The 26,274-nt window shown below is 38.9% G+C and overlaps 1 protein-coding gene across 9 annotated transcripts in view; it reads left to right on the top strand.

Moving 5' to 3' along the window:
* Nucleotides 1-26,274, top strand: part of RPS6KA5 (ribosomal protein S6 kinase A5) — a 183,102-nt gene that overhangs the window by 31,479 nt on the left and 125,349 nt on the right. For 8 of the 9 annotated variants that reach the window (XR_006705258.1, XR_006705257.1, XM_045451873.1 and 5 more), the window contains exon 2: nucleotides 19,492-19,563. Coding sequence is in view for 5 of the 9 variants with exons in the window: in XM_045451873.1 (XP_045307829.1) it covers nucleotides 19,492-19,563 (72 nt within the window). In the remaining 4 variants the exon portion in view is untranslated. Of the gene's footprint in view, nucleotides 1-5,680; nucleotides 5,811-19,491; nucleotides 19,564-26,274 lie in introns of all 9 variants that reach the window. The other variant, XM_045451871.1, reaches the window with a different exon arrangement.

Raw genomic sequence — 26,274 nt, 5'->3', positions numbered from 1 at the left:
AGTTTTATTTTGTATACAACTATTTGTAATTTGTATCACCTAAGAACGCTTAGAGCATAAGTATGTGAACATATTTGTTCCCAATTTTAGATTCAGTTTCAATTTTTCTTGACATTACAGAAAAAATCTAGTTTTTCACAATGAAACACACAGAAGCAGAACTAAGAAACCATGCAAACCATGTACACATTCTCAGATTCAAGTATTTATTTCCAAGCTAAAAAGGTGGTGGGAAAGGGGTGTAGGACCTGCCTCCTCAAATTGCTCAGCCTCTTTTTCTGCTTCAGCCTCCACACCAAGTATCCTCTAGTTGCTGACATTCTGACATTTCTTGAGCATTCAGGTTGTTTGCTGGGAAGTGGCTTGGTAATGGCATATGGCAGACCATCTAGATACATGGACATCATTGGTGTACTTCACATTCCATTGGTTCAACATTATAATATTTGGATTTCATCATTCAGCATTAGATCATTACTCTTGTACTCATCATGTTCTTTTATTTCTGGGTGAGTTGGCCATATGCGTTTTGGTTCATTTGGGATGACTTAAACCAGTAAATAAATTTAAGGTCAAATAATTTCATATAGAATAATTTTCTACATTAGCAAATTGTAAGCAAATAGTTTACACCCACTGAATGAGCCATCTCTTATAGTATTTTGGAACACATACCACATGTGTATACAGTGTATGTCCATGTACAGCATAAGTCCATATAGAACATAAGTATATAAATATATGTACAGAAGACTTAAATATATATATAATGGCATAAATATACATTCCCCAGCTCTGTTTGTGAAAAGGCCTAGAAGGCAAGATTTCCCAGTAGCAGTGAGCACACCTGGCACCCAGATTTTGGCTTCTAATGCCATTTACCATTAAAAGGAATCAAGGCTACTTGTAAGAGAAAGCAAAGAAATGCTAAGAAGAAAGGAAGAAAATAAATGAAGGGGTCATGTCAGGACACAGAAGCCAGCTTGCAGATGCTTCTACCAACCAAATCTGGGTCCATTTGTGCAGGAAAATAATTGACAGGAGTGAATTTTAAGGCACTGAAAAAATGGTAATCCACGAATTGTCTGATGATAGATAGGAAGAAGGGAGGACTCTTCTTGCAATACAGTGCTAATTGGTAGACATAGAGGGGCGTGGAAGAGGTGGAAAATTATTATTATAAAAAAGTATTATTTTGTAACCATTATAGCAAAGATTGGTTTAGGCAAGAATCAATGGATGCTAAATCTAGGTGTGGGAGTTTGATGAGGAATGGGATATTTTGACAGCCCTGTAGTGTCTCTCCACAGATTTCTTATTGCAAGAGGGAAATTAGTACCTTTATAATGGAGAAACTGGACAGCACCTTGACTTGGTGATCAAAACTAATGTTGCCAAGGCACCTGGCTGGCTCAGCAAGTATAGCATGCGACTCTTGATCTCAGGGTCTTGAGTTCGAGCCCTATGTTGGGCATGTAGCCTACTTAAAATTAGAAATAAATAAAATGGGGGTGCCTGGGTGGGTCAGTTGGTTAAGCGACTTCGGCTTAGGTCATGTGGGTTTGAGCCCCACGTCGGGTTCTGTGCTGACAGCTCAGAACCCGGAGCCTGCTTCAAATTCTGTGTCTCCCTGTCCCTCTGCCCCTCCCCTGCTCACACTTTGTCTCTCAAAAATAAATAAAAAACATAAAAAAAAGAAAGAAAGAAAAAATAAAACTAATGCCACCAATGAGACTGACATTGTCTGCTTCTGGTTGTGATACCCTGAGAAGCACGCATCACTTAAGTAGTATTCCAGCTGGGCATGTACAACCTGAATCATGAGCAGACTTCAGTCAAACAAAATTCTGTTTAAATAAAAAAAAAATAATTATAGTCTTCAAAACACATCAGTTATACAAGACCAAGGTTGAGGAAATCTTTTGGCTTAAACAAGACTAAAGAGACATGACAAAATAAGTGCAAATTGTGATTGTATACTAGATTCTAGACTCAAGGAAGAAGTGCTATTAAAGAATGTATCAGTCAAGGGTCTCCAGAAAAACAGAACCAAAAGTGTGTGTGTGTGTGTGTGTGTGTGTGTGTGTGTGTGTGTGTGTGTGGTGTGTGTGTGTGTGTGTGTGTGTGTGTGTGTCTAAAGAGATCTATTTTAAGTAATTGGCTCGTGATTATGGAGGCTAGCAAATCCAAAATGTACAAGGGTGGGCTAGCAGCTGGAGGCTGAGGAGAACTGATGTTCCAAGTCTAGTCTGAGGGAGTCTGCTGGAGAATTCTCTCTTCCCCAGGAGAGGCTGGTCTCTTTGTTCTATTCAGGCTTTCAACTGATTAGATGAGGCCCACTCACATTGTGGAGGGCAGTCTGCTTTACTCAAAGTACGTAGATTTAAATGTTAATCAAAAACACTGTCACAGAAACCCAGAATAACGTTTGACTGTTTGACCAAATATCTATGTATATCTCCTTAAATCATACTTAATCTCCAAGTAAAGACAATAACAAGGTCAAGGTTCCCATTAATATGATACAACTATCCTGTGTACAACAGAAAACATGCTGTTTTCTCAGAAGAGGATTCACGGTCCTTGAGTGATGTTTATTTTTCTCCTTGGTATCCATCCTGTAAGTTAAATACTACGATATAAAGTCAATACATCATATATGTTACATGATAAAGGAACAAGAGAGGGAAGAAAACAAAGATATTTATTTTACACACACACACACACACACACACAGAAACATATTAATAACAATATAAGGAAGAAATACCCATGACAATTGCAGTCTTCATTTCTGTAACTGGTCACATGGTGCTTTCACATTTCTTCAGGAATGTCCCAGAAAGGAGCTGTGGTGTTGTAACTGTCCATTTCCAGGTGGTGATGGCATGTTGTGCAGAGCCATCTATAACCAGGCCTGGGTCTTGTCTCTTCTGTCTATTGATCTTAGGGAACTCCCCATGAGGCCATAACTACAGGCTGGGAGAATGAAGGTAGTGTGGCAAGAGCGGGGACCACAGGCATTTGGGCCACTTGTTCACATAACTTGTCTGCTTTCAGGACCTGCTCAGCCCCAAACTCATGTTACTACTTCCATTTGATGATGGAGGCTTCTGTAAACACCTGACTTTATGGAGAGCAGTTTGCTTTACTCAGAGTCCACCGATGGAATATTAGTCTTATATTGGAAAGACTATATTCATGGAAATAATGAATAATCAGAATAATGTTTGACCACGTGTCTGGGCACTGTGTAGTTCAGCCAAGGTGACACATGAAATTAACCATCACAAGGAACATCAGACAGTTGACAGATCGGAATGGGAACCACAGATTAAAGTATTTTATCAGTGTTAAATTTTCTGAATTTGATAACTACACTGACGTTACTTAAAAGCATTTTTAGGAAATGCATACTGAAATATTGAGGGGCAAAGACGCATGACATGTGCAAACCACTGTGAATAGATGAGAAAAAGTAAGTTGTGTGAGATTGTGTACATACACGTTGAGTGTACGAATAAGAGAGAAGTGTGGCAGAATGTTAAACACTCGTGATTCTGAATATGAGAGTTGTCCCTTATTTTTGCAACTTTAGACTTTGAAATCATTTTAAAATAAAATAAAAAATTCATGTGACCAGGGAGCACTATAATAGTGTTTAAGAGGCATGAAAGTTCTGTAACATTTTCACTGGCAACACCATTGTGCTGATACCCTTTTCATAAAATCAGAAGCGTTCATTGCTTGACTTGGTTTCAGCGGAATGGGTTACATGCTTCATGTGTGAAATAAAAAAAAGGAGGGGACAGCACAGGAGCACGGTCCTACAGAGCTCTAGTGCCAGCCCGTAAGTCCTTCTAGAATATTCTCTGACCTTTTCTTCTGAATCGAAGACTTGGTAGGCGCCTGGGAGGCTCAGTCAGTTAAGCGTCCGACTCTTGATTTCAGTTCAGGTCATGATCTCACAGTTTGTGAGTTCCAGTCCCGTGTTGGTGTCTGTACTGATGGTATGGAGCCTGGAGTGCGCACGCTCTCCTTCAAAATAAATAAATAAACTTTAACAAATAACAAATAAAAACGAGTAAGTAAAATGCAGACTTGGTGTCAGAGGCTGGTTGTGGTAGAGAAGACCGTTAAAACTGAGATAGAGGAAGGATGGGATAAGACGGGATGAATTTAGTCTGTCCGGTCCCCAGCGTTCATAAGCATGAAGTTAGTTCATTCACTAGGAGTCAAAATTGATATTTTTTGTAAGTAGAACTGTTCTTGAGAAGCCGGTTGGCGGTAACCCCTCTGGAAGTTTATAGCCATAGGCACATATTACTGCAAACTGATCTGATGCAAGGCTGCTACATTTAAGTGCTAATAGGAACCAAACTGGCACTATTAGCAGCATGTCCTCTGGAAAATAGAAAAAGGAAAGGGTGTTGGTAAAGTACTTTCTCATAATAGAATCAAACGTAGAGGCGACACTAGAATTGCAGTGGAAAAATGAGGTATGGCTTAGGAGGAACAAAGTGCTGCTGTATTTTCTTACATCAAATTGAAATCTGACTCTTGGGAATAATACTTTGGACTATTTGAAAACTATATCTTGCGTGGAAGGTACAATTTCAAGTATGTCAACAAATACCAAAATAATTTTGGTAGCACATTGGAATCTGGAGTATTTACCTTCTGTAACGGTTTAAGGTTTTTATCATTTGTAAGTTGGCTAATTTTTTGCCTACCAAAATGCTGCCGCATGATTTCCATCGCAAATGAACATACACCTTAAGAATAAGGAAAGCTGTGCCGAGTGTCAGTAACGTGGTTCTGTTGTCTATCCAGATTCAAGTTCAGAGCACAGTTGCCTCTAAATTGTCTGTCAGATAGCTAATGACTGATAAATTAACACTAAGTGATAAACTAACACTGAGGGAGCTTACTTTTGAAAGGAAGTCTTCTAAAAACGTCTACACAATCCTTTTGATGTGCTATATTCCCTAAATTATCTTTGTCTTCACATCTTTGTATGTATTAAGTTCAGTCATGCGACATGGACAGGAAATGAAGTATTCAAGTTGACTGTTCTTGTAAAGCTGTATGTTTTATAATAATTGTGAATTTTCAAATCATCTTACTACAGTAAAATTCTTTACTGTGTATTGTTCATCTTCATTTGAAAATCCCACAGACATTTTACATAGTTTTAACTCACAAAGTTTATGTTTACCAAATCTGTAGACACCCCCCCACATCTGTATCTTACGATAACCAAGTACATATCAAGAAAATTCTAGTTGAATCTGAAAATCTCTTCTATGTAACATTTGTGTTCAGAAAATATTTTCATGGGAAAAACCCCCCAAAACAAAAAAAAATATAGCTCTCATATTTTTGTATCGAAGTATAACTTACATACAGTAGAATTCACTCTCACTGGCATACAGTTCTGAGTTTTAACAAATGAATACAGTTCATGTACAACATTTTGAAGATTTATCTTGTCTTTTATTCCAAGTACTTTGTGATTTCGTGGTCATTGATGGATTACCATTTTGAATTGAAGAGATTGTACTACAGCTTTTCAGAATTTTGTAATTTTAGTAATTTCCGATGTTTTGGCTTTGTGCTTAGGAGTATTAATAAATAACATACTAAGGAATTTACTTTTCTTCTCTTTTCCTAACTTCAGCGCCTTAGTGTAGCCTGTGTCGTTTCTGGCCTCAACCATTGTAGCAACCTGTGCGTCGGCTTCGCTGTCTTCCACGTGAATTCCTTTCTAACTCATTTTCCACGCTGCTGCTGCTGCTGGTCTTTCTAAGGTACAGAACTGATTATCTCAATTCTCTGCTTAAAAGCTTTCATTGGCTCCTGTTGCCTGTAGAACAAAATACGTACCTTTTCAAATCAGAGTCTTTCACGAGCTGGTTCCTGCCTCAAGTCTGGCCGTGCCTTCCTGCCCTTTCCTTCTTTTGCGTTTGCCTGTCCGCGCTAATTGCTGATTCCCAGACATGCCGTGTTCTCTGTCATCATGGTAGTTTTGTGTTTTCTTCGGACATGCAGGCCTTTTTTTTTTCCCCCCATCGGTGCCTCACTTCCCCAAACCTTCAGATGTGGTCAGATGTCCTCTGGGTGTTCTGCGTGCCTCGTGCCTCTGCAGTGGTGTTTGTGCCTGTGGCTTCTTCACTTGCCCGAGCGCCTCCTCTGGCTCCTGAGCTGCTTGGCATCAGGGAGGATGTCCACTCCGGTGTTGCCACTGGTGTGCACAATCCTGGATACAAGTAAGCGTTCAGAGTATTGTTCACTTAGTATCGTTTGCTCTAGGTAGGGAGGAGGGAAATGTGTTATCACAGCAATGGGCACCAGAATTCTTTGTATGGAGGGAGTGGCCTTGCAGGCAGGTATTGCCTTGACCTCAAGCTCGCTCAGGGATGGGAGTATGGGTGTTAGCTAGGGCTGAGAGGTCAGAAGTAGAGGAAGCTGCCTGACAGGAAACACGGGGACAGATTTGTTGGGTTTGCTCCTCAGAGAGAAAGAGAGAGAGAAAAGGAGGAAAGTCGGAAAAGCCTTGTGAAGCCAGGGAATAGGTGAGGTAAAGACCCCCTCCTTCAAAGACTGGAAGACGGTGAGAAATTAAGACTGTTCCTCCTTCTGGTTCCCTTTTCATTGCTGCCCTGTGTGCCAGAAATCTCTGCCTTTCTCCAGAAATCTCCACCAAAGCCTTTCTTACCAAGGGATGCTTTCTGCCTGTGTTCGGGTTTTGTTACTTTCATAGAACTCGGGAGGAGCCCCTGTCACACAGGGATCAAGCAGTGCGGAGCAGAGGTACCTGAGGATCTCAGAGGGCACTGAGGATATGTCAGCTCTCCTGGGAATTGAGAGAAGCCTTGGAGGGGAGGGAAAGGCTTTGGACCAGCACAAGTCCTGGCTCTGCCGGTGTGAGTCCTTTGGTCTAGATTATTGAGCTGTCAAGCCCCAGCCAGTAACTAGGATACATACACGAGAAAAAAGTGGAAATGAATGTACAAGATGAGAGTAGCTAGTAGTATTAGGATGGTGGGGTTATAATCGCTGCCACCTCTGAGACTTTTTCTGTTACAGTTCATGATAAAAGAAAAGTTCTAAAAAGAGAGAATGTCTACAATATCGTGCTGTGATCTTGTTCTCCCCAGGACTTGGAAATTAGAGGTCAGTGTTGATTTCTTTAACATTGAAGGTGCTAGAAAGGGGAAGGTGAAAGTAATTACTGAGGAATAGGGAATTTGAGCCAGGACTGAAACTCCTTTCTTTACCAAAAACAGGAACTTTTTTTTTATTGACTTGTTAGGCTTTGTCCCCCCACCCTTTTTTTTAAATTGATGAGATAATGTCTCAGAGAGGAAAATAAACCTGTTAAGTGCCTGAAAGTTGGGCAAGCTCTTGTGTAAGACGAGTAGTGTTTAAGCTTTCTAAGTTGGTGTTCTGTAGATCACAGATTTATAATAAATCATGGCTTAATTGTTTTGGTTTCAGCGGGGACAGGCTGTTGCCCTACTTCCTGTTGCACTTGCGGCTAATCTCACAGGGCTGCTTTCTGTAATTGTTCTCCTTTTCTTCCGAGATGAAAAAAGTCACAAAACCATTGACAAGGTCACAGTACGCTACTATGTTGTCTTATAGTTATTGCTGTTATTGAAGTGTTCTTGATAGTGACAAGATTGATGCTGGATTGTTCTGTCATTTGTGTCTTCTCCTCGTGCTCGGGTTTCATGCATGTAGCTATAATTACAATCTCAAAAGATTGACGTATCAACTCAAATGACACTTGATCAATTTAGAGCGGGAAATACAAACAACTACCTGAAACACTTGTGTTTGCTTGATGAGTGCATGTTTTCCTTTTGGGTAAGGCTATCAATGTAAAATAGGGCTGCTTGCAATGCATGGAATTAGAAAAAAAGGGAGTTGGTTGTGTACTCTACCAGAGAAAGGCTTAGGAGAACAATATGGCCGTCTCCGGGATAGGGGTGTTGCTTCTTAGGGGACCTGGTATTTGAAGCTAATGATCAGGGTGTCCCCTGGAAAGTGCTAGAAACACATTACCTCATTTGGCATTCTGTTTTTTAGTGTTCATTTTTTCCCATCTACCTTTTGTTGTCCACTCTTTAAATATCTTAGTTCTTTCTGTAGTTTCGACAGTTCAGATTCTAGGTTTATAGTGGTTTTTGTCGCATAAGGTGACTTTTTAGAGATCTCATTTCATTCCCCTGTGCATGTGGGCCAAGCTGATTTCTGAGGCATTTTGCTGTTGACTCAATGCATTGCTTCTCTGGTACTCCCGCCTGGAGTAGAAAGACCACGGATAATCTTTTTTTCCATCCTTAACACAGCCTTATTCTTCTCTCTGTCTTTTAATCCTTCTCTCTTTCTGTCCTGGATCCCATCATTTATCCCTTCCCGAAGGATCTACTCTCTCTGCCCACAGGCCTTCTCTTTCATCTGACTGCTGAGTTGGAAAAATATTTCATATAATTCTTTTCCCATTCTCACTCTGTTCCTTCCTTTCGTATCCTTAAATCGAATGAAGTGTTTCCATGGTTTTTAAGGTTGTTGTCTTGTTTGCCCCTCCCCAGCCATATTGACCTCCCAGCCTAGACTTGGGGATGAAACTATGACTCAGGAACAGCCAACTGGAAGAGATGCTCAGGACAAGGTGTTGGTAATAGGGGAGCAGCAGGTAACTGTGCAACTCGCGTGCCCCATCAGGGAGCACCACCATCCCAGCACCTCTGTGTTCACCAGCCCTAAGCTCTCAGAACCAGTGTTCAGGGATTTTTCTGGAGATTTCATGATGTAGGCATGACTGGTTAAATCACTGGCCATTGGTGATTAACTTAATCCCTAGCGCCTCTCTCTTCCCTGGAGGGGACAGAGGGGAGGGTGGGGCTGAAAGTCCTAGGTCTTTCTAGCAACCAGTCCCCAACCTGAAGTTCTCTGGGGCCCTTAGCCCCCAGTCATTTTAGCATACAAAACACACTCTTACCACTCTGGACATTTCCTAAGCTTCTAGAAGCTGTGTGCTGGGAGCCTCGACAAAGACCAAATCTACATTTCCCGTTGTACCGCCTTTTGACTTCATCGTTAATGAGGGTTGGGTTTTTTTGTTTTTGTTTTTTTGTTTTTTCCTGGCATTCTTTCTTCGGATTCTGTACACTGTTCATTTTCCCACCTTTTCTCTGGCTCTTTTTCTTCCTGCATCCTAACTCCTGATTGTCAGCAAGACTTGCCCTTCTTTTTGTGTGGTCTCCTGAGGACTTTTTTCTTAAAGTGTTTGCTCCTCTCCTAATAACTTGTTTTCCCTCTGCCCTTCTAAGTTCTTTGGGACCTCTGGAACAAAAGACAGATTAATATGAGAAGAACATACAAATTTATGTAAAAAGTCTTATGTGACATGGGAGCCTTCATAAGGAAAGGAAGACCCAGGAGACATAAACCTGTGCATTATCGTGTTAGGTTTGATGGAGTGGAAAGTTGTAGAAAAGGAGTAAGAGAGGACCAAGGTATGAGGTAAGTGTGGTAACTGGAGAGAAACCTAGCAAGGCCTGTTTGTTCACACTCCTCCCTGTGTCCCTTGTCTATAGATATAGGGATGCTCATGGGACTCCTGGGTGGCTTAGTCAGTTAAGCATCTGACTCTTGATCTCGGCTCAAGTCATGATCTCATGGTTCATGAGTTCATGCCCGGCATCAGACTTCTGCACTGATGGCGCTGAGCCTGCTTGGGATTCTGTCTCTCCTTCTCTCTCTGCCCCTCCTCTGCTTGTGTGCTCTCTCTCTCTCTCTCTCTCTCTCAAAATAAATAAATAAATTAAAAATATTTTTTTTATAAAAAATAAAAATGAAAAAAAGAGATAGGGATGCTCCTTCCTCTGGTACAGGGAGGGTGCGTTTCACAGGAGGTCTTGCTTCAGGGGAAGGTCAGAAACTCCTTCCTGTACCTGCTGTTGATTCTGAGATTACTTCAGTTTAAAATATCCACCATGCCAAGGTGCTGTGTTTGGTGGGTGGATGGCATGTTCTGAACCCCATAAGTGTGCTGTCTCTGCCAAACTTCAGTTCCTTGTCTAGAACTGTCTACATGGCAGCCTTTTCGGAATGCCTAGCTGTCCCTCCAAAATCAGTGTTGAAACCCCAAAACTTCCCCGTTCAACTTCCCCTTTCCACAATATTCACCAGTAACACTACCATTCACCAGACTTTCATTTCTTGTACTTTAGATATGGGGCCAAAGGGCAGAGGGAGGAACAGAGTTTCATTTATTTATTTTTGGAAGGGGGGACCCTGTCCTGTTTTCTTTTGTGGTCTCAGCACCCAAATCAGGGGTTCAGCAAATGTTTCTTGAACTGAATATTGCAGTGATTCTTAGGTTCGCTCGTTCCTCTTTGCTCCAGTTTCTACTCAGACCAGAGTCTTGTTAGCACACATCTGGTTTATTGCATTAACCTCACCACCTTTTAGCTTTAGTCTTCCCCTTGCTGCTTTCCACATGGCACACTACTGCCAAAGCAGTTTTCTAAAACCTTACTTTCATCTTGTCAAGAGCCATTATTGTTTATGGATTCAATTGAAACCAGTCTGGCATTCTAAGTTTTGAATCCCCTAGTTTCCTGTTCCTACTTGATGTAATATTTTTCTGTTTTTCCCACATAAGCCCATTGTAGCTAATTAGAACAATCCTCTTCTTATTCTGTGTTAGGAAAAGACTTATTCCTACTTATGCTTTTGCTCCTGATATTCTTCTAGCCCAGAATTCCCTAGCTGATCTCTTATTTTCAAATCATATACTTCTTAAAGACCTAACAGCTGGCTCACGTGTCAGTAGGTACTCAGTGAATGTTTGTTAAATGAGTAAATGAGAACTTGTATTCTCAGTGAGCATTTGTAAGTAGCTTTACATGACAATGATATCCCCCCCAATATCCATAGACTCCATAATCCTTCCTAATAAATTACATTTCTTGTAGTTTATTGCAAGTTTATTAAGTGATTAATCCATTGAATAAAATGGTATCTGAGTACCTCACTCATTTACTAACAACTTACTTGAAATGGCTTCAAAAGCATTCTTCTTCTTCTTTACTTTTACTTTAATTGTAAAAGTGCTTTAAATTAAGCCTTTTCTTAGCTTTAACACAAGTGAATTCTTGGATCTAATCAAATGATTTCGGCACATGCTCTGAGCAATTACATTTGTGCAGCTTAGCAGAAACTATGGCAACAGAATGAAAAATGTGTTTTTCCTGATTGTTTTCCTCCATGAGATTGGGAAGTTCCAACTTAAACATCTCAAGTTAAAAGAAATGGTCATAGATAAGATGCGTTACAAATTACTTTTGGTGGAATTGCCTAGAAAGTTGGGTTAAGAAGCCATTTATCAATCGTAAGTTTATGGCTCAAATCCTGGAAGGAGGTGCCAAGGATTACAAATAGTAATCTTTGCTGGGAATATGGGAGATTTTCAAGGTTTACTTTAGACCTATTTATATTGTCTATTTTTTTTTAAGCCACAAACCAGGATTATTTTATAATAATAGAACAAACAACAAAGTTATTTAAATTTGGGAGAAAAGACAGTTATCTGGTTTGTCTAAATTTATTATTTAAAAAAATACATCAGTCATATTTTCCTACACAGGCACACAACCATATTATTATACAAGGAACCAAAGGAATCCAGTTGTAGTGTAAAACACCAAGTACTTTGTATTCATTGTGTAAGACAAGATTTTTCCTTTAAGAGCTATTAATAAGTCAGACTGTTTTCTAAAGAGAATCAGTTAAACAACTGAAATTCGTTTAAGTTTTGGCAAATCTTTTGTAAAGTTCCATTGACTTCTTGTAAAGGAACTCATGAAATTCACCCTTAAAAGTGATTTCCTTATCAGGAAATATGCATTATAGGATAATAACACTAATGAAGAAGTGAAAGATTTTCAATGGGGGTAGTTTCCAATATCTTAATAAGAAAAAAATTGGTGAAAATTGCTTTATGAAAGCATTATCTTTTCTAAATGAATAAACTGAGTAATGCATTAATATAAAAAAAAATCCTTTTGATGAGAAGAGACTTTCTGAGCTGATTAACAATAGAGATAGGCCTAACATAGATCTTGAAAGGTTTAAAAATATTTTCTTTGTTTTAGTCTGCGCTTACTAATATTTAACAGCTCATGAGGTAGGCATTGAAATAGCTGCTAGACACAAATAACTGACATGGTTGTACTATTATGTACTAATTAATAGCTTATGTAGCAACTAAATAGTTTGTTGATATTCTTTGTTATTTTATATATTTGTGAAGAGGTTTCATAAGGCATTCTTTCTGTGGGAAGGAGTTAATCCTTTTAGTTAGGATTTGGGAGCTGAGGGTAAGGTGTTGGTACCATTAAGTTATTAGAGCCAGAAATCCAGAAATGCCCAACCTCTGTCCAGCCAATCTACTCTTATCCTTTGGGAGTCATGAGGGGACTGTCTGCAAGGAACAGTAGTAGCCAGTGGGACTCAGAGGTGCCACATTAATAAAGGCTTGTAAACTTCCAGCACATCAGTGTAGAAGTCTCCTTAACAGTGGCCTTGGTGCAAGCAGTTTGGGCTTAAGGCCTATGTCGGGACTCCTGCTTCCCTTCCAACTTCATCCAATCACCTATTACCCCATCACATTCAATCAGCATGTTGAGATGAGTGTTTGATTTGGAGGGGAGGGGCACCTGGGTGGCTCAGTCGGTTGAGCATGGGACTCTTGATTTTGGCTCAGGTCATGATCCCAGGGTTGTGTGATTGAGCCCCATGTCAGGCTGCACACTTACTATGGAGCCTGCTTAAGATTCTCTCTCTCTCTCTCTCTCTCTCTCTCTCTCTTTCTCTCTCTCTTTCTCGCTCTCAAAAAAAAAAAAAAAACAAAAACTAGAGGGGAGAACAAACTAGTAAGTGAACCAAGTCCCAAAAGAACCTCTGAATCTGCTTAGTTGATTATTGTATACAGTAGTCTCCCACCTTACCCACGGGAGATCGATTCCAAGACCCCCAGCAGATGCCTGAAACCACAGATAGTACCAAACCCTCTATATACTATGCATCCTCCTATACATATATACCTATAATAAAATTTACTTTATAAATTAAGCACAGTAAGAGATTAACAACAATACTTAATAATCAGGACAGTTACAACAGTGTATTGTAATGAAAGTTGTGAGACTGTGGTCACTCTCTCAAACTATCTTATTGAACAGTACTCACCCTTCTTGTGATGATGTGAGAAAATAAAATGCCTGTGTGATGAAGCGCTGAGGTGAGGTGGATGATGTAGGCATTGTAACATAGCGTTTGGCTACTATTGACCTTCTGAGGATGGTCAGAAGGAGGATCATCTGTGCCCGGCCCATGGTGAACTGTGGGTAACTGAAACCACAGAAGGTGAAACTGTGGATAAGGGGACTGCCGTATAGTGAAGGAGAAGTGCAAGAGAATGGCCACTGGGCCCCAGGAGGTCAGGCCAGGCCAGGCCAGGAGTTGGAGGCAATAAAACAAACCTTGTGTGGAGACTGTTGCTTTAACACAGTGACCCCACCTACTGTTAACTGTGCCCAGTCAGGATTTTGGACTCTTGAATAATTAGATTAGTAACTGCTCTTACCTGTGGGTAGGACTAGACAGGGGGTGGGCAGAGGCTTGCCTGGCACAGGGAAAGGAGCTCCTGCAAGCACAATGAAGTGCCATTTACTTTCACGTAGGAAGGCAAACAATGGACAGTTCTGTCTCTCAGTTCTAAATGCTCGGTTCTGGTACGGTCTGGCCCCAGGCATGGAGTAGCTCCTGATCAGCATACATTTTGGACTTTACTAAGGCATGTAATGACTCAGAAATGCAGATTTCTGTGATTGGCTGATGTTTACTTTACCTCCAAGGTGAAATGCAATGTGTAAATATTTTAAGTCTTGTTCTAATAAATGTTGGTATTGTGCTGGGAAGTTGGAGCTCTTGATCTTGGCTTAATAATTTAATTAAGAGAAATATAGTTTTAGACTTTCATATTCAAAGGCTTCTAAATAGTGACAATAGCATAGAAATGAGAACCATTTAGACACCTAGACTCACATGTCCAAATATATGTTTGTCGGTTCTTAGGATTCTATATATAGTATCATGTTTACCATTTGTCTATATGTGTTTTATTGTTAACACAGTGAAAAAAGTCTTTATAACTGATAAATTCTTCCCCATGCCTAAATATTGATAGAGCTTCCTATTAATTTGCTTCCATATGTCTGATTACTCACTTTGCCTAACAGATGTCATGTAAAAGAATTATATGGATATTAAGTTCAAGATCCCTGAGTTGGGCTTATATCAAATTACCTTTTTAATTTTATTTTACTCTTTGAAGTTAACTTGCAAGGGGAGTAGTTAAAGTAGAAACTCTGTAATTGTAGGGGAGGAGAACCTTTCCCTTCCTTTCTTCTAGGTTCTTTGGCTGGCCTAATAATTAAATTGATATAACACAAGTTAACAGGGGAAAAAAAAACCACATTTAATTTTGTATGTACAGGAGCCTAAAGAAATACAAGACTGAAAGAAGTGACCAAAGCAGGTAGCTTTGTGAAGAATTGACAAAAGGGTTTGGTCTTGGGTATCAAATTAGGGAGGCAGTAACAGTTTGTTTATATAGCTTTCTTGGCCCTAAATCCCCTATTTTTGATAGTAAGAGCCTTCTACCCTCCTAGTACAGGGAGGATACCTTTCAAATGAGAGATTTATTTGCTGCCTTCAGGGTAGACCCAGGAGGTCACTGTCCTTTCACTGGCTGTGTCTTAAGGAACTTTAATTCTAAAGAACCAGTATGCCAAAGTGGCGTATTTGGAGGGGGCGTGTTCTGCTCCCCTTCATGATGTTGACTGTAATGAGGGAAGACTTTTCTTTCTCATAATTTCACAAAAAGACCGTCTACTGGAGAATTCCATTGTAGAAAACAGCTGTAAAACCTGGATTTAATGTAAAAAGCAACTATTTAAGGCACTGGAGAGTGAACAGAAGCAGATAGACTCTACTGGGGAGTACACAGTTGGAGGAGGGAAGGGAGGGAGCTATAAGAAGTAACTTTGCCTTTTCACTGATTTTAGCTTCAGGCTAAGTACAGTCTGTACTCTGGGGACTCTGGTGGAAAAACAGTAGTCTCTTTGGCCAGGGAGACTAGAAAACTGAAACCAGAGAACCCTGATCACTGAAGATAGGGGAGAAATCCCAGAAAAAGAAGAGCCAGAGGAGGGGGAGTCCTTAGCTTTTGTGAGCACACATCTCTGACTGCCCTCTGAGCCCTGCATGAGTACAGTGGACTCAGAAAAACTCGGGTAAAGACAAAAAATCTCAACTGGACTGGAGCTGCCTCCTAAGAAAAATAGTTTACAGTTCAAGCCGACCCAAGATATTTGCCGGCTAAATGAAAGAAACAACTGTCACTGGAGAAAAAAACAATCTCTCATCTCCACAAATTAACATTTCTACAGTCCATAATTACCCCATATATGGAGAATCAAGTAAATGGAACATATCAGAGAGGAAGAAAATCAGTTGAATTCTACCCTGAGATGAACGAGATATTGGCTGTACCAGGCAAGACTTTTAAAGCAGCTGTTATAATATCCTCAGTGAAATAAAACGTCATGCTCTCAGTGAATAACAAAACAAGAAATCCTATCAGGAAAATAGAAACAATGAAAAAGAACCAAATGGAAGTTCTAGAGTTGAAAAATACAATATTTGAAATAAAAATTCAGTAGCTGGATTTAACAGTTGAATGGAGGTGCAAAAGGAAAAGTACATGAACTTTGAAGATAGAGCAATAGAAATCAATTTGAAGAACAGAGAGAAAACATATGGGGGGGGGGAATGAACAGAGTCTCAGGGACTTTTCGGGTTGAATCAAACAATCTAACATGGACATAATTGAAATTTCAGAGGAGAGACAGAATGGGATAGAAAATTTTCTTTTGAAAAATTAAGGCTGAAACCCCCCAAATTTGATGAAAAACAGAAACTTACAGATACAAGATCCTTAGTGAATACCAGGGTGACTGAACCCAAAGAAGTCCACATCAGCACACATCACGGCAAAACTTTGAAAAGCAAATGTTGAAAGCAGTAAGAGAAACATGATACATTTAAATTACTGCCTTCACCTGGGAAACCCCATAAGGAGGCCAAAAGAGAATGGAAGAACATGTTTATATAAAGTGCTGGGTATTGAGGAGGGCACCTGTTGAGATGAGCACTGGGTGTTGTATGGAAACCAATTGGACAATAAATTTCATATTAAAAAATAGATAAATAAGCAGGAAAAAAAAGTGCTGGAAGAAAAGAAAAACGCCTGTCAACCCAGAATTCTTTATCGAAGAAAAATATGCTTCAAAAATGAAGAGGATTCCAGATTTAGTTGGTGGCAGCAGTGACCCAACTTGTGAATAGACTAAAAAGCATGGACAGATACGCTTTAAAAGGGTGAGTTTTATGGAATGTGAATATCTCAATAAAAAGATTTGAATGAAGGTAAGAAAGACTCTTTCAGATAAAAGAAAACTTGGAGAATTCTGCGCTACAAGAAATGTCAAAGGAAGTTCTTCGAGGCTCAAGAAAACTTACACCAGATGAAACTTTGGATCCTTGGAAAAGATAAGAAAGATCATCAAAAATGATAAATATCTACAGAAATGCAGAAGTCTCTCTCTTTCCTCTTTCTTTGTAAATCATATAAGGAAAACTGATAGCATTGTCTTGTGCATAATCGCATATATAGAAGATATTAACTCCATTTAATATATACCAATATTCCATAAAGAATGATTACAAAGTTTCTACAGTTTTAGGGAAATGGAACAGTATTAATTATAAGAGGACTGTGGGTAATTAAAGATGTACACTGTACTCCTTAGGGCAACAACTGCACTAATGTAACAAAGTAGAGCTAAAATGCTACGTGAAAATTGAAATGAAATTCTAAAAACCATTTAAATGTTTTGCTGTTGTTGTTTTTTTTAAGTCAGGAAAGTAGAAACATGGGAACAAACAGAAAAAACAAGTTAAAGGGCGCCTGGCTGACTCTTGATCTTGGGGTTGTGAGTGCGGGCCCCATGTTGGGTGTAGAGGTTACTTAAATAAAGGGAAGAGGCAAGTTAAAAACAAGTAATAAAATGGTAAACCCAAATCCAGCCATCTCAACAATTTCATTAAATTGTCAGTAGGTTAAGTTCAATGGGTATAGGGTTTGGTGTGCAAAATTAAAAAGTTCCAGAGATCTGTTGCAAACACAGTACATGTACTTAACACCACTGTATTATATACTTAAAAATGGTTAGGGTGGTAAATTTTATGTTACATGGTTTGACCACAATTAAAATATTTTAATTATGCATTTAGTTAAACTTTGGAAGGACACTGAAGTCACTTATCCCCCTGAAACTTTTAATTCTAGAAGTTCGCAGTTGGGTCTGATTTGCTTGAAGTTGGAGGCCCAGAGCATTATTTATTTGCAAACACTTATAATGATGCTCTGTGGCACACAACAAGCTCCGTATAAATTTAACTCCTTGAATCCGCATCAGATCCCTATGAGGTAGGTGTTATTTTATTTTCTGCCATTTTATTATGGACATTTTCAAATATACAGAGAATTTGGAAGAACTACATGTTGAACACCCTCCCACTCACTGTCTAGATTCTGTAATTAACATTTATCGTATTTGCTTTATCACATATCTGTCCATACCTCTATTCACCCCTTAATCCATCTTATTTTTTTAAGCATTTCAAAGCAAATTGCAGACATCAATATGCTTTGAGGGTAGATATTTTTATTATCCTCATTTTACACTAGAGGGGACCTGAGACACAGAGAAGTTAATTAATTTGTTCAAGGTCACATGGCTTTTAAGTGGTAGAAATAGAATTTAGCTTAGGCCTCCTTTAACCACATCTATAGAATGCTGGTTGGCACAATATTAATAGGTATTGCCATAAAAAAATAATTTTGTGATCCAATAAATTTGGTAAGTACAGTATCTGAGTTTTAGATTCACATGCAGATTTTCATGGTGTAGAATCTATGAAGTTCAGCAGTAAAGAAACCTGTAACCTGATTAACTTTGTTTAAGCCGATCATTTCAGGTTTATTTGACTTGAAAGCATCTTTTCCCCCTAAACATAACACCTATTAACATCTTGTAGTATAGGACCAGAATCAATGGAATGTATTTTGGAAAATGCTCATTTGTAAGATATCCTAATTTTGTTTATCTAGGACAGAATATTTTTTTATTAAAATTTTTTTTAACATTTATTTATTTTAGAGAGACAGAGCATGAGTGAGGGAAGGGCAGAGAGAGAGAGAGACACAGAATCTGAAGCAGGCTCCAGGCTCTGAGCTGTCATCACAGAGCCCAATGCAGGGCTCAAACTCACAAACCGCGAGATCATGACCTGAGCTGAAGTCCAATGCTTAACCGACTGAGCCACCCAGGTGCCCCTGAAGACTTCATTTTTTAGAGCGATTTTAATTTATAGAGAATTGACCAGGAAGTGCAGAGCGTTCCTGCAGAGCACCCACCTCCACCTTCTCCCAGAGCCTCCCCTCTGAACATCTTACATTAGTGTGTCTCATTTGGTACAGCCTATGAGCCAATTCTGTGACGTTATTTTCACCCAAAGCCCACAGTTTACAGAGCTCCTTCTTTCTTGTAGTTGTGGTAAAATACGTATCATATATGTATCAAATTTACCACTTTAACCAGTTTAAAAATTTTTTTTAAAATGTTTATTTATTTTTGACAGAGAGAGAGAGAGACAGAGCATGAGCAGGGGAGGGGCAGAGAGAGAGGGAGACACAGAATTTGAAGCAGGCTCCAGGCTCTGAGCTGTCAGCACAGAGTCCTAGGCGGGGCTTGAACCCACAAACTGTGAGATCATGACCTGAGCTGAAGTCGGACGCTTAACCAGCTGAGCCACCCAGGCGCCCCCAGAAAATGTTTTTAAAGAGTTAATACTTTCAAACAAATTTTAGAGCTGGCAGAGATCTTAGATTTTATTCAGGTCTGACTTTTGATTTTGGCTCAGGTCATGATCTCGCGGTTGGTTAGTTCCAACCCCACACTGGGCTCAGTGCTCACAGTGCAGAACCTGCTGCAGATACTCTGTCTCCCTCCCTCTGCCCTTTCCCCACTTGTGCTATCTCTCTTTCTCTCCCTCTCTATCTCTCTCTCTCTAATAAATACATGTTAAAAGTTTTCCTGTAATATATAACATACAGAGAAGTATACAAAACATAGCTGTGTAGTTTAACAAATAATTACAAAGTGAACCCTGGCTTAACTACCCAAGTCAAGTAATAAAATATTGCTGGTATTTCAGAAGCCCCCAAGGGCCCCCTCCTGTTCCTGACCCCCCCTAATTATTTCTTTTTTCTCTTTCTTTTTTTAGCTAATTTAACAGGACATGCAGAGAAGGTGGGGATTGAAAATTTTGAGCTCCTCAAGGTCCTAGGAACTGGAGGTAAGTCTTAAAAAAGCATCTGTTACTCCTGTGACAAAGGATTGGTATCTCCAATACAGAAATCAGTTAAAATTTTAAAAGCGTAAGGAATCCAGTGGGAGAACTGTCAAAGAGCACAAACAAACGATTCATAGAAAAAATACAAAAGGAAAAATTTGGAAGAATTGGCAGGGATTTAGGAAAACCAATTTCTTTTACCCTGCTGTTGGGAATGTAAATTAGTTCAGTCTTTACATAGGACACAATACTAAAATCCCTAAAATTTATAGAGAGCTTGTTACTTGCCAAGTACTCTGTGAAATACTTTATGCCGATTAACTCCTTCAGTCCTCACTCCATTTTATTCATATCCACTGGTCATCATTGTTAGTAACGAAAAACCCAAGACCCTTCAGAAACCTAACAAAAGTTAGGTTTGAGTTTGGTTAAATTGAACAGGGATCTTTATGTTTTGTAATTTAGACAATAGGATTGAAATGATGTGTTTTTAACATTTTTGAAAATTCTCCATAACGTAAGAAGCTTAAAAAAAGGCTACAGATGAGAGTGTGCAACATACCATTTCTGTATGAATCAATGTCTACATGTGCACTTGACCCTTGAACAATGCAGGGGGTCACGGGTGCCAACCCCTGCACTGTTGGAAATCTGTGGGTAACTTTTGATTCCCCCAAAGCTTAACTAGTAATACAGTCTACTGTTGACGAGAAGCCTTACTGATAGCATAAGCAGTTGATTAACACATAGTTTGTATATGTATTATATGCCGTATTCTTGCAATTAAGAAAGCTAGAGAAAAGGAAATGTTATTAAGAAAATCATAAGAAATAGAAAATATATTTGCAGTACTATACTGTATTTATCAAAAAAAAATTACATGTATAAGTGGACTCATGCAGTTCAAACCTCTGTTGTTGAAGGGTCAGCAGTATGTATGAATATAGAAAATTCTCTGGAAAATCACCAAAATGATAACAGTGGTTGTCCCAGGTGGTAGGATTTTGGACGATCTTGGTTTTCTGCCTTATACGTTTCTGTGCCTCCTGGATTTTTGCTGCTGCCATGCTTGCTGTTCAAGAGTCAGGGCCTCTTGGACGTACAGCCTGTGCAGTTGCAGAGACCCCCACACTCAGAAGAGCCCCATGTTAGGTTCAATGCTCTGCTTTCACTGTCCTGAGATTCTAAGTAATTCATGAACAGGGCACCCCACATTGTCATTCTGCAGTCGGCCCACCGTTCACACAGCTGGTCTTGCCAGGAACGCACCTGGTCTCTTCAGCTCTCTCTCTGGGATGTGTTGCTCTGTAGGTATGCCACTGTGAGAACTTGGGACTCTCATTTTCCATCTTTAAGGCAGGGATGAAAAGGAGGATTTTAACTCTTTATTTTTGCAGTCTCAACAGGCCCTATCGTCTCTTTCCTGGAAGGGGAGGGAGAGCCTCAGAAAACAGACTATTTTTCTTCTCCACTAAAGTTTAGCTTCACACTCTCAGGGGCCTGTATGCCTTCCTAGATTCCCAGCCTCTTACCCACCGTTGTCCGCAGGAAGGCATCTGCCCATAGATTCCTAAGTGCCGAGCCTTTTAGCAGGAGAAAAGTCCTTTCTCCTGGGCTTCCAGGATCAGTGCCAGCCACTGCCCTCGCATACCACGTATGCAATTTGTCTTTAGGTCATTCGGTATTGAGCTGTCATGCCTAGGGCCTTGCCATATAAGCTTTTCATGATTTTCCTGAGTAGTTCAGCATATTGTATAGAGCCAGCCTTTACAGCTGCCAGTGCATAAGCCCTATAATTTATTTTCATCAGCTAAATATTTTATTGTCAGGAAGAGTTTAGTATAATTGTCAACTTGGGAGAGTTTACTGTGCATTCTCTCCATCAGATCATTTGTAAAGATGTATTTTTAAAACAAACTAGCCTCACCCTACCATATCATTAAGAAATCATGCTTGCAAAATATCAAAATAATGTCTTTTATTCTTAACATTTGTTTCCTCTTTCAAAGGCAGTATCTCCTCGAAGAAGAAGAAGGGTCACAACTGTATGGTGACTGAATTTCCTTAGAAATAGTTTGTGCCATTTTGTCAAAGGCTTTTTCAGGTCAATTTATTTTATAGCCACAGAATTTGTTTTATCTGCATGTTTTTTATTCTAATCGCTTTACTGCAATATAATCACATGCCATATGGTCCATCCATTTAAAGTGTACAAGTCAGTGGTTTTAGTATATTTACGGAGCTGTGCAACCATCACCTCAGCCAGTCTTAGGACATTTTCCTTACCTCAGAAAGAAACTATGAACCCTTTGTCTATAACTTCCCAAGCTTGCCATCCTCCCAGCCCTAAACAACCACTGACCTACTTTCTATACATTATATTTGCCTGTTCTGGATATTTCATGTAATTGAATCATATAATTTGTGGTCTTTTGTGTCTGGCTTCTTCCAGTTAGCATAATGTTTTATAGATTCATCCATGTGGTAGCATGTATCAGTATTTCTTTCCTTTCCATGGCTTAATAATATCCCTCTATATGGATATACCACATTTTGTTTATCCATTCATCCGTCAATGGGATTTTTGGATTGTTTCTGCCTTTTGGCTATTATGAACAATGCTGCTGTGCGCATTCATGTATAAGTTTTTGTGTGAACATGTGTTTTAATTTCTCTTGGGTACATACTTAGCGGTGGGTTGCTATTCCGTGTGATAATTCCATGTTTAATTTCTTGAGGGACTACTAGACTGTTTTCTAAAATGGCCACATCATTTTACATTCCCACCAGCAGTGTATGAGGGTCTCAATATCTCCACAACCTTATCAACACTTGCAGCTGTTCTTTTAGAAAATAAGTTATGAAAATCAGACTAAGATCATGTTTTGTTCCAGATATGGTCAAAGCCAAAAAACTTTTATTTAATATTAGTAGATAACCTCTCTGAAGCAAAATAGGCATGGAAACTACAGATCTCCTCAAGCCACTATTAACATGTAATATTAATTAATTTTCATCGCTGAATTTTATAACATGTAACAAAAACCATGAAACTAATTCTGTTCCTTGATCTGTCAATTTTATATTTGGCAGTATATTCCAAATACATAAGTAGAAATAGAAAGGCAGTTTATGTTCTCTTTCTGATAAGATGACAGCTTGCGTATCTTGGAAAATCTTCCTCATTTTTAAACCCCTAAAGTGCTGGATAAAAACCTCTAAAGAAAGTCTACTAAATAGTATAGGTCAGCTTGTAAGAAGAAGAAAAATCCTTGGAATCCAAAAGGAAAACAGAACAGGAATCTAGAGAATAAATAAGCCCCTCGAAGGCAAAGGTTATTCTGGGGAAATGTACCAGTAGATTGTGAGCAGGTTCTTTGGACTTAGCATTTCCATGCCTGGTATGAGGGACATCATCTAAGACTCCCTCCCGAGAGGTAGAAAAGGCTACTGCTTAGCAAACCACTAAATAAGAAAAAAAAAAAAAAAAAATCCAGTCTGCAAAGGGAGTTGCAGAGGAAATTTTTCTGCCTCAGCATTGGCTCTGGGTGAAGGGAAAAAATAAATAAATAAAAGCGTTCCCTGAGCATTCACAACATAAGCCAGGCATCATGCGGGTTTGCAGCTTGAATTTGTACACATTTGTGTAATCCCAAAGAACAAAAAATAGGTAGGAATTTAGTTTACAGTCGTACTGAGTTGGTAGTATTCCCAGGTGCCTAGGAAAAGCAAATGTAAATCCTCTTTGAAAGAATAAACTGTTACCTAGACCATAAAGAAGTACCGAAGAAAGTTTTACAGACATGGTCTTAATTGTCAATGATCACAACATCCAAGAAGCAAGTCTCCATGAGTGAAAGACGTGGAAACAACAAATAGCAAAATTAGACCTGTAGAGACTGTTGGAATTATTAGGTCTGAAATAAGATATAAATGTTGATATGGTCTTTAAAATTAAACAGAGCTTGGATGGTAATATTAAGGAAAAAAAGCATGCTACAAAATGGACAGATTTGAAAGAGAACCAATAGTAGTTCTAGAAGTTGAAAAAGTAATTCAGATTATAAACTCAGTAGTTGGTTTACTAGCAGATGAGATGTAGCTAAAGAGAATTAACATGTTGAGAGATGGATTTGAGGAAAATGTGCAGAATATAAAATGGAGGAAAATGAGATGGCATTTATAAAAGCGAGATTAAGGGGCACCTGGGTGGCTCAGTTGGTTGAGTGTCTGACTTCAGCTCAGGCCACGAGCTGGTTAGTGAGTTTGAGCCCTGCATCAGGCTTGCTGCTGTCAGCCCGTCAGCCGGTCAGTGGGGAGCCCACTTAGTATCTTCTGTACCCCTCTCTCTGCCCCTCCCCTGCTTGTTCTCTCTCAGAAATAAATAAAAATTAAAAAAAAAAAAAGACACTGTAAAAGAGAGATTAAGACATGGAGGACAGAGAGAAGGTACAAGGTTGTCTGATCAGAAATCCTAGCTGAGAATTTACTAAGATTGCTTAAACATGTGAATTCACAGGTTGAAGAAACAGAACAAATTCCAAGTAGACAAGTGTATAGAAATTCTCACATGAATACATCATAGAGAAAGTGATGAGCACCAGAGAAATACCCTAAAAGCAGCCAGAGAGAAAAGACTTATTTATGAAGGAACAATGATCAGATAAACAGATGACTTTTCAACAGCTACCATGAAAACCAAGGGAGAGTAGACAAATATCTGCAGAATGCCTGGAGAAAATAAGTCCGTTTAGAATTGTATACCCAACAAAACTATTTTTCAGAAGCGAGGGCGAAATAGACATTTTCAGACATACAAAAGCTGAGTGTGTTTTCCACCAACACGTCCTCACTAAAAGAATTTCTAAAAGACCTAGTTGTAGGGAAAAAGGAAAGTAATCTCAAGAGAGTTTCCGAGATGCAAAAAGGATTGGATCTAAAGAAAATCTAAACAACCATAGCTGTAATGTTGAAATTGTGGGGTTAAAAAAAGAAAACTGAATCACTGGGCAAAAATAGCATACCGTTTGGGAGGTGATAGGAGTTAGTGTTCTGAGGTAGTATTCCGCAAACTTTAACATGCGCATAAATCTTGAAGTGTGTAAGTTTCCAAACTGATTCAAAAAGACCAGTCAACCTTAATATTCTGTAACTGTTAAGGAAATTAGTAAGCAAAAACTTCCTGCCAGGACAATAGTTGATAGAGTTTTAAGAATGAGTTCTGCCAAACATTCAACCCATAGATAATTCTCATCTTCCACAAACTCTTTCAGAGGATAGAAGAGTGGGATTCTTTTTTTCCAGTTCATTGGATGAGGTATGGCTTTGATTTCAAAAACCACAAAGAGAATATGAGGAAGGAAAATTATAGGCCAGTTCCATCCGTGTGAAATTTTTAATAGCGAATTTATCGAAATCAAACCTGGGGTATATTTTCTTTCAACACAGTTAATACTTTGTCGCATTACCTACTTCAACTTTTTGAGTGGTATGATTCCAGGTCCTTAAGATAACTCTGCAAAGGTGAGGAATGAGTTTATCAAGACCGTTTTACTTGGGCATTTTCATTTCATGCTTTTTCGTTGTTCTATTACCAATTATACTCTTACTTCTCTTAGGAGAAGACGGAATAACTAAGGTGTCATTTGTAGGTATTTCTGTATTTAAAATCACATTTTTGATGACTAAATGGAGTAGGTGGAAACTTTTCTTATGAATATAATAAAATCTCAATTTTTATTCAAAAATTTCACCACTAATCTTTCAGTTTCATTACCTTTTTAAGATAATTTTTTTCCAACACCACCTAGAATAATAGAAAAGCCTCATCAGATGTCTTTATGTGTCAAGCCAGGTTTTCTTTGGAAGTGAAACTGAAACTTCTTCTGATGAATTAATTTTTATGTGTTTTGAACTATATAAAATGCTATTCACCCAATATCTTGAAGACTTTGTGCAATATTAAAATATCAAAGATTTGCTTTTTGATCTCATACTTAAATGCATGTAATATTCGTTTCAAAACCTTTCTTTCACTCAGACTGTTGATTTATTTCTCTTTCCAGCTATCTTGTTTCTGTTGGTCTATCACTAGTCTGTCGATCAGTTTCCTAAGATAGATACTTGGAAGTAATTTTTGATTTTTCTCTACTTTTTATTTCTTGTTTCTTACAAAGTCTTATAATTTTTCCTTCGAAATGACCCTTGGATTGACCTTTTCTGTTCCTTGTGCCATCACTGATAGATATTACCTTGTACATGGATTGTTGCTAGGGTTTTCTTAACTGGTCTGCTTTTCTGCAAGTTCTCTCTTCTGTGTTATGCATTTTACTTATATTCTGTTATAAATGGTATGCATCCTCATTAAAATTCAACATTACTGCGCTATTCTCCTATTTCAGAATTTATAGTGCCTCCCCCTCCCCCAGTTAATTAATTCAAATCCAAATCCTTTTGCCTTGTTTTCAGACTTAGCTTTGTTTTCTCCTGTCTTTTTTGTCCAGTTACCCTGATATTCTACCTACTTTCTAGTCTGGTTACTTTTGTTTTACTCCCCTACATTTAGGCATACTTTCCCATATTCTGATGCTCTGCCTTATCTTTTTTCCCATAATCCTAGTGCTCCTTTTCTCTTCTGCCCGTCCAAATCCTGCCTAGATCCCTTCCTTCTCTGAATTGGGGTGCTGAAATTCCTTTGCAGAGAACACAGCACTG

This window comes from Leopardus geoffroyi, chromosome B3, assembly GCF_018350155.1.
Source record: "Leopardus geoffroyi isolate Oge1 chromosome B3, O.geoffroyi_Oge1_pat1.0, whole genome shotgun sequence".
In the NCBI taxonomy this organism is placed as follows: domain Eukaryota; kingdom Metazoa; phylum Chordata; class Mammalia; order Carnivora; family Felidae; genus Leopardus; species Leopardus geoffroyi.
Note: the sequence above shows the minus strand (reverse complement) of the source record. Positions and strands in the feature narration are given on the sequence as shown.